Source organism: Cebus imitator, unplaced genomic scaffold, assembly GCF_001604975.1.
Source record: "Cebus imitator isolate Cc_AM_T3 unplaced genomic scaffold, Cebus_imitator-1.0 Scaffold2, whole genome shotgun sequence".
Lineage (NCBI taxonomy): Eukaryota > Metazoa > Chordata > Mammalia > Primates > Cebidae > Cebus > Cebus imitator.
The window spans coordinates 14,850,403-14,864,699 of NW_016107317.1; the positions used below are offsets into that span (position 1 = coordinate 14,850,403).

The 14,297-nt window shown below is 40.2% G+C and overlaps 1 protein-coding gene across 4 annotated transcripts in view; it reads left to right on the forward strand.

Annotated features, from left to right (window-relative positions):
- Positions 1-6,195: 6,195 nt before the first annotated feature.
- Positions 6,196-14,297, forward strand: part of GXYLT1 (glucoside xylosyltransferase 1) — a 107,621-nt gene continuing 99,519 nt past the window's right edge. Inside the window, exon 1 of one of the 4 annotated variants that reach the window (XM_017530266.2) lies at positions 6,196-6,547. In XM_017530266.2, the coding sequence (XP_017385755.1) occupies positions 6,336-6,547 (212 nt within the window). In that variant the 5' untranslated portion in view covers positions 6,196-6,335. The remainder of the gene's footprint in view (positions 6,548-14,297) is intronic. The other 3 variants (XM_017530290.2, XM_017530277.2, XM_017530302.2) reach the window with 3 other exon arrangements.

A 14,297-nucleotide genomic window follows, 5' to 3' on the forward strand; every position in this document is an offset into this window, starting at 1 on the left:
CCTTTGTTTTACTGACAATCCAATTATACTTTTAGTTATTTTTAAATGTACAATTATGTTATCAACTAGGTCTTATTCATTCTATTTTTTTTGTACTCATTAACCGTCCTCCCCACCCCGATGGCCTACCCTTCCCAGCATATAGTAACCATCTTACTATTCTTTGTCTCCACGAGTTTAACTCTTGATTTTTAGATCCCACAAATAAGTGAGAACATGGGATTTTTGTCTTTCTGACCCTGGCTTATTTCACTTAACATAATAATGTCCAGTTGTTGTAAATGGCTGGATTTTTTTTTTTTTTTTTAAAAGAGACAGGGTTTCAATATCTTAGCCAGGCTGGTCTTGAACTCCTGACCTCATGATCCACCTGCCTTGGACTCCCAAAGTGCTGGGAATACAGGCGTGAGCCACTGTGCCTGGCCCTGAATCTCATTTTTTAAATGGCTGAATAGTATTCCATTGTTTGTATGTCCCACATTTTATCTTAGCTATTCTAAACAATGCTGTAATAAACACCAGAGTGCAGTTAACTCTTCAGTATACTGATTTCCTTTCTTTTGGGTATATACCCAGCAGTGGGATTGCTGGATCATATGGTAGTTCAATTTTTAGTTTTTTTTGAGGAAACTCCAAACTGTTCTCCATAGTGGTTGTACTAATTTACATTCCCAGCAACAATGTATAAGGGTTCCCTTTTCTTCACATCCTTGCCAGCATTTGTTATTGCCTGTTTTTTGGATATAAGCCATTTTAACTGGGGTGAGATGATATCTCATTGTAGTTTTGATTTGCATTTCTCTGATGAGAAATGATGTTGAGCAACTTTTCATATGCCTGTTTGCCATTTGTACATCTTTTGAGAAATGTCTACTCAGATTGGATTATTAGATTTTTTTCCTATAGAGTTGTTTGAGCTCTTTATATATTCCGTTTATGAATTCCTGGTCAGAGGGGTAGTTTGCAAATATTTTCTCCAATTCTATGGGTTGTTTCCTCATGTTGTTGTTTCCTTTGCTGTGCAGAAGCTTTTTAACTTGATGTGATTCCATTTGTCCATTTTTGCTTTGGTTGCTAGTGCTTATGTGCTTATGTGGTGTTACTCAAGAAATTTTTGCCCAGACCGAGGTCATGGAGATTTTCCCCAATGTTTTCTTTTAGTATTTCATAGTTTGAGGTCTTATAGTTAAGTCTTTAATACATTTTGATTTGGTTTCTGTTTATGGTGAGAGATAGTGGTCTAGTTTCATTCTTCTGCATACGGATATCCAGTTTTCCCAGCACAATTTATTGAAGAGATTGTCTTTTCCCAATGTATATTATTGGCACCTTTGTCAAAAATGAGTTCATTGTAGGTGTGTGGCCTTGTTTCTGGGTTCTCTATTTTTTCTTTTTTTTTTTGGAGACAGACTCTCACTGTGTCACCCAGGCTAGAGTGCAGTGGCATAATCTTGGCTCCTGCAACCCCTGCCTCCTGGGTTAAAGCAATTTTCATTCCTCAGCCTCTTGAGTTGCTGGGATTACAGGTGTGCAACCACCACGCCAGGCTGATTTTTGTATCTGTAGTAGAGATGGGGTTTCATCATGTTGGCCAGACTGGTCTCTTAACTCGTGGCCTCAAGTAATCCACCTGCCTTTGCTTCCCAAAGGGCTGGGATTACCAGTGTAAGCCACTGCACCTGGCTTCTGGGTTCTGTTTCATTGGTCTATGTGTCTGTTTTTATGCCAGTATCATGCTGTTTTGATTACTAGGATAGCTTTGGCTATTCTGTCTTTTGTGATTCCATCTACATTTTAGGTTTGTTATTTCTACTTCTGTGAAGACCAGCCTGGCCAATATGATGAAACCCCATCTCTGCTAAAAAATACAAAAAATTAGCCAGGAGTGGTGACAAGAGTCTGTCGCCCAGCTACTTGGGAGACTGAGACAGGAGAATTGCTTGAATCCAGGAGGTGGAGATGGCAGTGAGCAGAGATCCCACCCCTGCACTCCAGCCAGGCGGACAGAGCAAGACTCTGTCTCAAAAAAAAAAAAATTAAAAATTAGTTGGGCACAATGGTGGATTACTATAATCACAGCTACTCAGGAGGCTAAGGCAGGTGAATTGTTTGATAAAAAAAAAAAAAAAAAAAAGTGTTCAGTTTTAATAATTGTGTTGGCTTGGTTGTCTGCCTATCTGTAGTCTTTTTAGACTTTTTTTTCTTTTTGTCAAAGGAAAAAGATTTAATAGATTCAAGTTTCACATCATGACAAAAAATTGTGAAATATTTTTTTTTCTTCTTCTTTTTGTATTCTTTATAAATATTGGGTTTACTATAGCTCTGTAGTATAATTTGAAGTCAGGTAATTTGATTCCTCTAGTTTTGTTCTTTTTGCTTATTAGGATAGCTTTGGCTATTCTGTCTGTGATTCCATCTACATTTTAGGTTTGTTATTTCTACTTCTGTGAAGAATGTCATTGGTATTCTGATAGGGATTGCAATGAATCTGTATATTGCTTTGGGTAGGTAGTATGGACATTTTAACAATATGATTCTAATCCATCAACAGGGAATCTCTTTCCATTTTTTGTGTCCTCTAAATTTATTTAATCAATATTTTATAGTTTTTGTTGTAGAGATCCTTCTCTTTTGCTTAATTTTAAGATATTTGTGGCTATTTTAATTGGGATTTGGGATTACTTTTTTATTTTTCAGATTGTTTACTTTTGGTATATAGAAATGCTATGGAGTTTTGTATGTTGATTTTTTTTTTTTTTTGATACAGAATCTTGCACTGTTGCCCAGGCTTGAGTGCAATGGCACGATCTTGTCTCACTGCAACCTCCACCTCCTGGGTTCATGCAATTCTCCTGCCTCAGCCTCCCAAGTAGTTGGGTTTACAGGTGCCCACCACCATACCCAGCTAATTTTTTGTATTTTTAGTTGAGATGCGGTTTCACCATGTTAGCCAGACTGGTCTCGAACTCCTGACCTCGTGATCTCCCCGCCTTGCCTCCCGAAGTGCTGGGATTACAGGAGTGAGCTAATGCACCCAGCCTGTATATAGATTTTTTATCCTGAAACTTTACTGATTTTGTTTATCAGTTCTAATAGTTTTTTTTTTTTTTTTTGGTGGAGTGTATAGGTTTTTCCAAATATAAGATTATAATTATCTGCAAACAAGGATAATTCAATTTCTTCCATTCCAATTTGGATGCCCTTTATTTATTTCTCTTGTCTGATTGCTCTAGCTAGGACTTCCAGTAGTATGCTGAGTAACAGTGGTGAAAGCTGTTAGTGTTGAATGCATTTTTGAAAAGAAAGTAGGCTGAGTTCCCAGAAGAAAAGAGCAGTGATCTGGCCTTAGGCCCCAGAGGTGGTTTTTGGTTTCTAATAAGGGAAAATAAAAAAGCCTATGTTTTCTAGCACAGAATAAAATAAATAATTCAAGGAACACTTGTACTTAATTAGAAAAGAGAGCAAAAAAAATTTTACTTTATTAAAAATAAAATATATAAATATAAAAAGAAACCAAACATAACAGGATTACCTAGTGATGTAATTTCTGTATAGAAAGGGGTATGAGGGAACAATAAGAATTCTGAGTTTAGTCAAGGATCAGATAGAAGTGTGATAGTATCAGAATTCTTAATTATTTTCAGCCTTCAATTTTTGGGAACCTGGGTCAGAAGAGTCTTCTTATCTCTTTCCCTCTCTTTATTTCTTTTCTTTCTTTCCTAGTTTTAGGAATACATACTTTCATGCCATAAATGAAAGAAACACCTAACTGTTGTGACATCAAATATGTTAAATCATCTTCATAAACTTAATTTTAGGATTATCAAAATGCAATGTGTAAATCCTGTTAATAGAGGGGATACCAGCGTGCATGCAGCTCCAAGATTAGCCAGTTGAGATGGTGCGTCAGTAACAGAAAAATCATTTCTATTTTTCGAATAGCTTATGTAATTTTTCAACAGAAGAGTACAGGATTAGAAGGAACCCAAAGGGATGATATGGTCCAGCACCCTGACATCAATAAATGAGTGGTTATTCTTCCTGATATGCTCTTTTCGTAAAATTGTTGCAAAAATGAAAACTGCTTGGCTTCTCTTTTTGCCATTCGATTATTTTAACCATCTGTGGGTCAAGGGGTTATTCTTAATTATTACTATGTTTAGCTTCTTTGTTGAAACAGAGAACAGTTATAGTTAGCATCTTTTAAATTAAATGTTTTTTGAGTACTAGTTCTTTAGTTTCTTGGTACCATATCCTTCAGCTTTCTCTCAAAAGATATTTTCATTCTTATCAATGCTTTTTCTATCATTCTGTGTACTTCCTTAAGTTTATTTTCATTTCTCTAAGAATTGTAAGGTGTACTGGAAGGATTAATTTAGTATTCTCATGCTTTTTATTTGCCTGTCTTCTCTTTGAGAGCAATACACTCCTTTATTTCTAAATACTCGGCATCCGAGCCCTTATCTGGCATGTAGAATATGTTTAATAAATGCTTATTCAATGCGTCAGTGTATATTCTCATTCTTTTTACACATATTGATAGCATGCTAGTTTTCCTTTTTTTATCAGGTAAAGCAAGAAAGAAAGGAAACTGAACCTTAAATTTGTTTAGTGATTTTCTCATGGTCACAGAACCACTACTATTTTGGTGTAGGGATCCGAGGATCTAAACGGAGACTACTTCTATGTTGTGCAGCATTTCCCCACCTTGTATTTCACAGCCAAACTTTTCGACGCTCAAGATGCAATTTCTGAAGTTTAACTGCATTTTCCCCCATGAATGTGTGTTTGTGTGTGTGTATATTTTCAAGCGTCCCATCCCTCACTTTTTGACACTGGAGCTGCTTTCTGCCTCCAATCTCTCCTCTCTGTTTCAGCCTCCATACTACAGCCAGAATCTGCGCTCTAAAATGCAAATATGATCATGTTACTTCCCTATTTAAAAACCCTTCCATGGTTCACTAGTGTCTGGCAGATTAAATTCAAATTCCTTGCTCTGCTAAACAAAGCACTCAAATATCTGGCCCCTTCTACTTCTACACTCTTATCATCATCATAACCTCTCTTGTATTCACTTCGCTGTTGGTATCAAACTTCTCATATAGTTCCCTGCACAAGAGCCTGTTTATTGATCCTTCAGCCTGGACTTAGTTCCCTTACCTGACTCAAAATTCTAGCGCCACCTTTGCTATGAAGTCTCTCTTGACCACACTCGCAGGTAGAGCTGATTGTTTCCACACCCATACAGGCCTGGGTCTTAACTCTGTATCATTGTGTTGCGCTTATTTACAAGTCTTACGTACGCTCCAGTCAGGTTTCTTTATACCCCTAGGTTCTCACTGCTTGGCACAAGTGATGCTCTTTTAAATGGTCAATGAATGAACGTAGTGGAAACAGCTGAAGAAGAGGGAGAAGAACTGGGGACGAAAGGAGAAGCTATGTGGGGAGAATACTAATTGTTCTGCACATGCAAATAATGAGTTGTGAGGGAGGTCAAAGGAAAGACCCCTGCCTTACGGGAACTGAGAGGCAAGGTCCGCATATCAGACAAACGAAGCAATGAGATTATCTGGGTGAAAATAGCTCTTGCACACAGCATCATAGAAACGTAGAGCCTGGGAGAGGCTGAAGAGGAAAGAGGCCTAGTCAAGTGCCTTCTAAGTGTTAGGCGGTTTTCGTGTGTCAGTTTAATCTTTACAACCACCCCACGATGAGGACAGTAGCTCCATTTTAGGGATGAAGAAACATGCTCACAGAATTTAGGTTGCCCAATGTCACAAACTACCATGTGAAAGAACCATAATTAGAATTTAGGTCAACTGCTTCCAGAGCCCTGAGGTTTTCGCTCCACCTCTCTCGGCGGTCCAGAGCCACTGGGCATCGAGTTACCTGCAGGTCGCCCGGCGCTGCCTCTAGTCGCGACGCGCACCACGTTCCGCGCACCCACATCGCCCCCGGCGTGCACGCCCTGCGTCTCTCCCACGGCCAGTGCGCCGGCGCGTCCGGCCCTCCCGCCCGCGGGAGGGGCGGGGCCGCGTCTCTGTCGGTGACCTAGGGGCGCGCGGCCGCGGAGGCGGCGTCCTGGCTTCCGGGCGGGTTGTCAGCGAGTCCGGCGCCGCAGCTACGCTCGCTTAGGTGGTGGGCGGGGAGGGAAGGAAGGGAGCGGGCGCAAGGCTGCGGCGGCGGCGGCGGCGGCGGCGGCAGCGGCAGCGGCGGCGAGGGAGGAACTTGTTGCGCTCGCGGCTGCGCGGTGCCGCTTTCTCCGCTCCAGTTCGCCCTGGCGGGCGCGGTGCTACCAGCAGCGGCGACGGAGACGGCAGAACGCAGCCGGGGCGATGCGGCGCTACCTGCGCATCGTGGTGCTGTGTCTGGCCTGCGGCTTCTGCTCGCTGCTTTACGCTTTCAGCCAGCTCGCTGTGTCCCTTGAGGAAGGAGCGGGCGGCGGTGGCGGGAAGCCGCAGGCCGCAGTGGCTTCCTGGCTAGCGGGCGGCGGACGCAGCACCCTGAGAGGCGCGGGCCCCGTGGCGCATCCCAGCGGGTCGGACAGGTACGGGCAGCTCCCGGTGTGGGGACGCGGAGAGCGCGGGGCGCAGGGCTCGGTCTGGCCTGGGCTACTCGCCGGTGGGTGCCGCGCTTCCCGCGTCTTTCCCGCGTCTTTCCCGCGGTCTCTGATCCTCATTTCTCTCCTTCCCCTCCGGCAGGGGCTAAACCCGCGCTCCTACCGCCTGAGAGCGTCCCACACTTTTTGTGTTTGTCTTTTGACCTAGTCATGCGACCTTTAAAGCAGTTAGAAATTAATTTTCAACTTTTTAAAAAAGAGAGTTCGTTGAAAATAAGAGGTGTCCACAAAAGCCTTACTGCTTCCTGGGTAGTGAGAATTCTCTCTTGTTTTGCTGGAGTTCAAGTTGAGCTATTTAAACAGGCTGGCGCCCTAGTTCAGTGTTTCGGGAGTGTGTGTGTGTGTGTGTGTTTCTCGCATGCTAATTTTTCTGTGTTAAAGCTTACACTTTTTATTATTAGCCACGGTAAAATTTGGAAATAGCATTTGTGTGGGTTGTGAAAAAAAATTTTTTTGGAAACAATTTTTTCGGAAACTTAGAGCAAATTAAGAAAAATGAGCGATACTTGGCGTGCTCAAGTCTGCTATGGAGTGAGATTAGGTATCTTTCTTGACAAATCGGTATTTAAAAAGCGACATAATGACTTAGGTGGATTTGCACAAATCGCTGCTAGAGTTGGAATTAACATGAGGCTTAAATAGGAAAAAAATGTTTCTGTCGACGCATTATTAATGCTTGAAATCTGAGCGTTTGCATTGTCTTGCAACATGGACACTTCCACCTTGTTTGTGGGCACCTCTCTGGGAGAGACCTGAAGTGCTCGCTACCAAGCTTTGGCAAATGCTGGTTTGATATAGAAAAGTATAGGGTTTGTAGGAAGAGGAAGCATGGGTCAGCTGTGGGCTGTTGTTTAACATCATTTTGAGTTGATGATCATTCCCAGAATGAAAAGGGAACGTTTGGGAAGAGGAGCAGCGTGGAAAGCGGACTTATTATGTTTTTACCCTGCCATTTGGTTACAGTTACTGTAATTCCTAAATCAGGACTCTCAGTTATCTGTCGTAGGAGAAAGCAGTCACTGAAGACTTGAATGAGCTTCCTGAAAAACGACAGGTTGAAGCTAAACGGCTTATGGCCTAGTACGTTACTGTGAGGCATTTACAATTATGGAATAGGCATTATTTTTATATTGAGCAGAATTATAAGGAAGCAACATTTTAATTATTGAATGAAATTAGACTGATGTTAGCATTGCATTTTTAGTGCCTTCATCTTAGTTTATTTTGTAACAAAATTTTACAAATTGTGTTTGCTTGGCCAGCTAATTTTAATAAAATTATTTGAAATTTTGAAAATAAGAGCCTCACTTTTAATAAACATCCAATAGAGTCATTGCTGAAAGGTTAAGTTTTATGTGTCAGGACTGAGTCAACTAAAATGCTGTACTTTTTTAGGTCCTTTGAGTGGCATTACTCCTTATTTTAAATGAGGTGTACATCTAAGTTAAAACTAAAGGTGTATCTGTCTTTGTAAAAATGTGATGAACAACATGTCACCACATTTTCGCGCATAAGAAACCATTTGGGCAGAGGAACAACGTAAAAAAGTTGGATTGTCAAGTTTTAACCTATGGTTTGATTAAGGTCAGACAAGTTTCTAAGACCTCAGGGCTCCATTTTACATATCATCATTTATAACATCTTTATCGAAATCTCATAGAGTTAAATCAACTTTTGGCAGGGCATGGCTGTAATCCTAGAATTTGGGGGGGCTGAGTGGGGATGATTGATTTCTTGAGGCCAGGAGTTTGACACCAGCTTGGCCAACAACCCATCTTTACAATATGTATATATATATTTAGCTGAATGTGTTTCCCAGCACTTTGGGAGGCTGAGGTGGGAGGATCACTTGAGCCCAGGAGTGCAAGCCTACAGTGAGTATGATTGTGCCACTGTAATCCAGCCTGGGTGACAGAGCAAGATGCTGTCTCAAAAACAAAAACAAACAAAAAAACTCTTTTGGCCACCATGAGATATGGTATAGAAATCCCTAACCTCTCCATGTATAAATCATTTTGTCAAGATCCCAAAGCTGGTCATTATTGGAGGAGGATTAGAAACTGTATCCTTTGGATTGTTATATAAGAGCTCTTTCTGTAAAGAAAGATAATGGTCTAGTTTAGATAGTGGACTCAGTGGGCAGTGGGGCTGTGGGGGCAAGCCAGCAGCTTCCTCTTTTCAGTAGTACTTAGATATACTGCATTTTTGCCTTTTTTGATACCATCTTACCCGAAAGATTATGACTACTATTTCTCTCTTCTATTTTAAATGTGGGATCTAGGTTTGTACCAAGTGCCATTGGTCAGATCTTATAAAAACTATTCATAGTATAGAATTTCATGGCAACAAAATACTTAGAAAAGTCTTTCTAAGTCCTTGAAGTAAGAACTTTAAAATGAAAGGAACAATTTTTCAGTGAAATGTGTTATCCATTTGTGTATTCTGTTTGAAGCCATGATTTTAGTAATCAGAAAATACGTAGGTTTTGGAATCAGATAAACATGTGTTCTCAGTATTCTGGCTCTGGTTGCTGTGAAACTTTGGCTAAATTGTCTAACTTGCCTGTGTGTTAATTTCTCACCTGTAAAATGTAGGTAATACTTAACTTACATTTTTTTCAGCTTCATTAGGGTATAATTGATAAATAGAAATTGTAGATGTTTAAGGCTTACAATTTGATAGTTTGACATACATATACATTAAGAAATGATCACCACAGTCAAGCTAGTTAACATCATTAATCACCTCACATAGGTTTTTTTTCCTTCTTTTTGTGATGAGAACACTTAAGATTTACTGTCTTAGCACGTTTTAGGTATACAATACAGGTCATTAACTTCAGTCACCAGGCCATACATAAGATTACCTTACTTAATTTGTAATATTAGTTGTCTTTGATGAAGAATAAATTGTCTCAAGCAAAACGTGTATAGGGTTATACAGTTGTTGGAAGGAACAGAATTGGAGGAAAAACTGCAGATATCAGGGCAGCTCAAAGAGCCTTGAGGACTGGGAACTCTTCCACTAAAGACAAAACGTTTTTCCTGGGGTTTTTCTGTTCCTTGTGGGTTTAGTTCTGTAATCTCGAATACAAAATCCTAGGAAAAGGCTCTCATTGGACTTGCTTGGATTGCATGCCCACTTGTGCACCCGTGTTACTTGGGATGGGGAGCTCTGATTGGTTGGCTCTGTGTCACTTGGGCATCTCTGTGGTAAACAGAATAACATGGTTGGTGTTGCAGAGGAGGGGTGCCTCAAAGGAGGAGGAATGCTGGATAAGGAGTGGCTCTTCTACAAGGAGAGACTGACTCTTTTAAGCTCTTTGGTGTGGACAGACTATTAAGTTCTTCAGTGTTCGACAGAGAACAGTAGTTATTACCGGGCATTAGTACTTCATACCACTGTGTTGCATTTTAGTTACTTTTTGCGTTTTAGTTACTCAGGGTGATCAAATTGTCATATTTCACTGATGAGTCCTGACATTGATTATCAAAATTTTACCTGTGGCTATACAGCAGTATTGGTAGTGGGGAGTCAAGAAATTACTAAACATTTCAGTGATACCATTTCTGGATCCATCATGCCCTTTGTGTGTCTCATTGTCACACAGGGAGGTAATTACATCACTTTTTTATTTTAAATCTGGTTAGGCCATAGAGTTGTGATTTCCACTGGATCCTGGGAACGCTAGTGTTATATACTGAGAACTTAAAGAATAGGAAGTAAGGATTTTGTGGTCACAGACTTCAGCTTTGTCACTTACCGACTGTGTTGACCTTGAACTTGTTTTCATCATCGGAAGAGTATGGTATTGAATTGTTTATGAGAATTGAAATTAAATATTATTAAATAGCTGGCATAGAGTACTTAGTATGGTGCCTGACACAACAACATTTTAGCTAAAATTTTGGTAATTTAAATTAAAATTCCCCGCCCCCCTCAGTTTCTGACCTCTGGGAAAAATTCTAGTCCCTGGGCTCCAGTTAAGACCTGTTAAACCAAAATGCCTGCCATTGGGGTCCAGGAATTTATATTGTGATATGTGCTCCAGCTTATTATAAAACCAAAAATTGAGAATAGTTTGGCCACTATTTTTGCACTACTGTTTTTAGTGAAGTTTCCCCCTTTATTCTGCCGTTATGTTTGAAGAGAGTTGAGCCAGTGAACAGTAAAGAGAGTTGAATTACTTACTAACTAATCTCTGCTTTGTTATTGCAAAAATATCTTAAATAAAACCAATACCCTGTACCTTGTATTTTAGGTCATTGAAGATCATAGTGGTATCTATGTTACATATTAGTGAAGTGTTATCATTGTTTGTTTGAGCTGCTGTAACAAAATGCCATAGACTAGGGCACTTAGAAACTACAGAAATTTATTTCTTACAGTTCTGGAGACTAGAAATCCAAGTCAAGGAACTAGCAGATTTGGTATCTGATGAGGACCCATTTCCTGGTTCATAGATGGCGCCTTCTCCCTGTGTTCTCACTTGGTAGAAGAGGCAAGGCAGGCCCCTTTAATAAGGCCCTTCGCTAATCCCATTCATGTAGGCTCTGCCCTCATGACCTAATCACCTACCAAAAGGCCCTGCCTCCTAACATCATGTTGGTAATTAGATTTCAACATACGAATTTTGAGGGGACACAAACATTCAGACCATAGCAAATGCTTAGTGCAAACCTGACATATAGTACTTAATACATACTAGTAATTAATTAAAATAATATCACTCTGTGCTTTTGGAAGGGAAACTTATTTGGCTGATGAAGAAATAGGTACTTTTGATTTAGAAATGTTATTTTTTATTTCTGAGGCAAGGTCTTACTCTGTCACTCAAGCTGGAGTACAGTGGCCTAGATCATGGCTCACAGCAGCCTGGACTTTTTGGGCTCAAGTGATCCTCCCACTTTAGCCTTCTGAGTAGCTGTGACTACAGGCATGCCAGCTACACCTAGCTAATTCTTTGTTCTTTGTTTTTTTAGACAGAGCCTTGCTCTGTCACCCGGGCTGGATTGTGGTGGCACGATCTTGGCTCAATGCAACCTCGGCCTCCTGGGTTTAAGAGATTCTCCCACCTCAGCCTCCTGAGTAGCTGGGATTACAGACGTGTGCCACCATCTATTTTTTTTTTTTTTTTAAGTAGAGGTGGGGTTTCACCATGTTGGCCAGTGTGGTCTTGAACTCCTGACCTCAAGTGATCTACCCACCTTGGCCTCCCAAAGTGCAGGTGTTAGCCACCATACCCTGCCTAGAAATCTTATTTTAAAGCAGTAAGGTAATTATCTATGTGCCATACCTATTGGAAGTACTCTGTCCTACGTATAAACTTAAATTCTGTTCGTAATATGTGTGTACCATATGAGGTTTACAATTTTTGTTTTCAGATTGGCTACTTTTTACTTTATCGTTTTTACCTATATCATGCATAGGAAAACTTTCTACCAGTTTTTCCCCCCCTTTCTTACATTTAAATCAATCCAGCTTTGTGGGGGAACTGAGGAGTAGAGGAGGTAGGTATATTGTGTGATGCTAACTTTTTCTTTGAAATGGTTAGATAATTGTTTCAGTGTCATTTGTAGATAAACAGTCCTTTTTCTACTTACTGTGGGTTAATGAAATTAGAAATTTAAGAAAAAGAAGTGAAGGTCTTACTTAGGGCTAGAAATTAAGTCATCTGGAAACAATTTTTTTTTTTTTTTTGAGACGGGATCTCACTCTGTCGCCCAGGCTGGAGTGCAGTGGCATGATCTAGCTCACTGCAGCCTCCGCCTCCTGGGTTCAAGCAATTCTCCTGCCTCAGCCTCCTGAGTAGCTGGGACTATAGGCATGTGCCACCACACCTGGCTAATTTTTTATTTTTACTAGAGACTGGGGTTTCATCATGTTGGTCAGGCTGGTCTCGAACCCTTGACCTCAGGTGATCCACCTGCCTTGGCCTCCCAAAGTACTGGGATTACAGGTGTGAGCCGCCACACCTGAGCTGGAAAGAAATTAGTTGAAAATTAAATAATAGTGATTTGACAGTATCATGGGAATGGCCTCCTTTAATGTGTCTGTAAGCATCTTTGCTTCTCTTGCACAGTCACAGGGTGGGTATACATGCTGTGAAGTTGCATTGTTGCCTTGCAGCAGCATTTCATTCATACTGTCTCATTCTTATGCTGAATATGCCTAAATTTGTCACTGACTCTTTAAGTTTTGCATGTTTTTCACCGAAGCCTCTTGACTCTCATGGACATTTTGAAATGGTAATTACTTTTTCCAGTTTAATTTAAAAGCATAAGCAGGCACGGTAATCCTAGCAAGGAGGCCAAGGTGGGCGGATTTCTTGAACCCAGAAGTTTTACACCAGCCTGGGCAATATGACAAAACACTCTCAACAACAAAAATACAAAAAATTAATTGGGCATGGTGGTGTGCACCTGTGATCCCAGCTACTCCAGAGATTGAAATGGGAGGATGGCTTGAGCCCAGGAGGTTGAAGCTGTAATGAACTGTGTTTGCATCACTGCTTGCCAGCCTGGGTGACTTGTTTGTATGTATGTATACATAAAAAACCATCTGTAATTTGGTTTAAATAAACTTCTGTTTCAACAACTGTTATTGTGGTGAGCGTTGTTTTATCACATGTAAATACATGTAACCACCCCCACAATCAGGATACAGAATTGTTTCATCACCACAAAGATACCTTTTTCTACCCCTTGGTCAGTTGTAGACAGACTACTTAGAGCTAGATGCTTTATGCCTTAAAATTTGAGATGAGCCATAGTAACATTTTATTTCAGTTTGATCCACAGTGAAAAAGTTCCTTTTTAGGACTTCAGTGCTTTTGAATGTCAATATGCGTATAGTGAAGATATACCCACTTAGCTCATATTAACACTTTGCCCCATTAAAATTATTGAATAGAGTTACCTCTTTGATTGTTGAATGTTTAGTATTCTGCTTTCAACATCTTTAAGCAGCTAATAACCAGAACCTGGATAACTACCTTTACTTTTCCAATATTTTCTAACTTTACTTTTTCTTTTTGGCCCAAACGTACAAGTGCTGTCTTTAGATGAGTTGCTTTTGCTGATTTATGTTATTGCTTCTAATAAGTTACTGATAGATCATAAGTTCTCAGTGTGAGTTTCTACTCTTTGTCTAAATCTCCAACATCAGTTTTTCAGAGTGGGAGAATGGGTATTTGGGAGCTAACTATAAATAAATAAATTAAACTATAAATAAATTACTTCACAGCAATACCTGTGTTTTATGATTTTTTTTAATGGCATGCAGCATATGTATTCACTAGTGCATATGTTTTTATATGTCCAGTAAAGAACATCATATTTCCTATACACTTTGTGTTTTGTGACATTGAATTATGATCTAGAAACTTAAAACTTGATTTTTCCCATCCAATTTTGACTACCTTAGACCTTTGTGAAGTAATCATTCTTCACACTCCCCCCCACCAAAGAAACATTGTATCCATTAGCAGTAACTGCCCCCCTTGCACTCCTCAGTCCCCCAGTCCTAAGCAACCATGAATCTACTTTCTGTCTCCAGAGGTTTGTCTGTTCAGGACATTTTACATAAGGGAATCACATAGTATGTGCCCTTTTGAGGCTGGCATTTTTCTTGGCATAATGTTTCAAGGTTTATCCACTGTAGCATTGTATCACTGTAT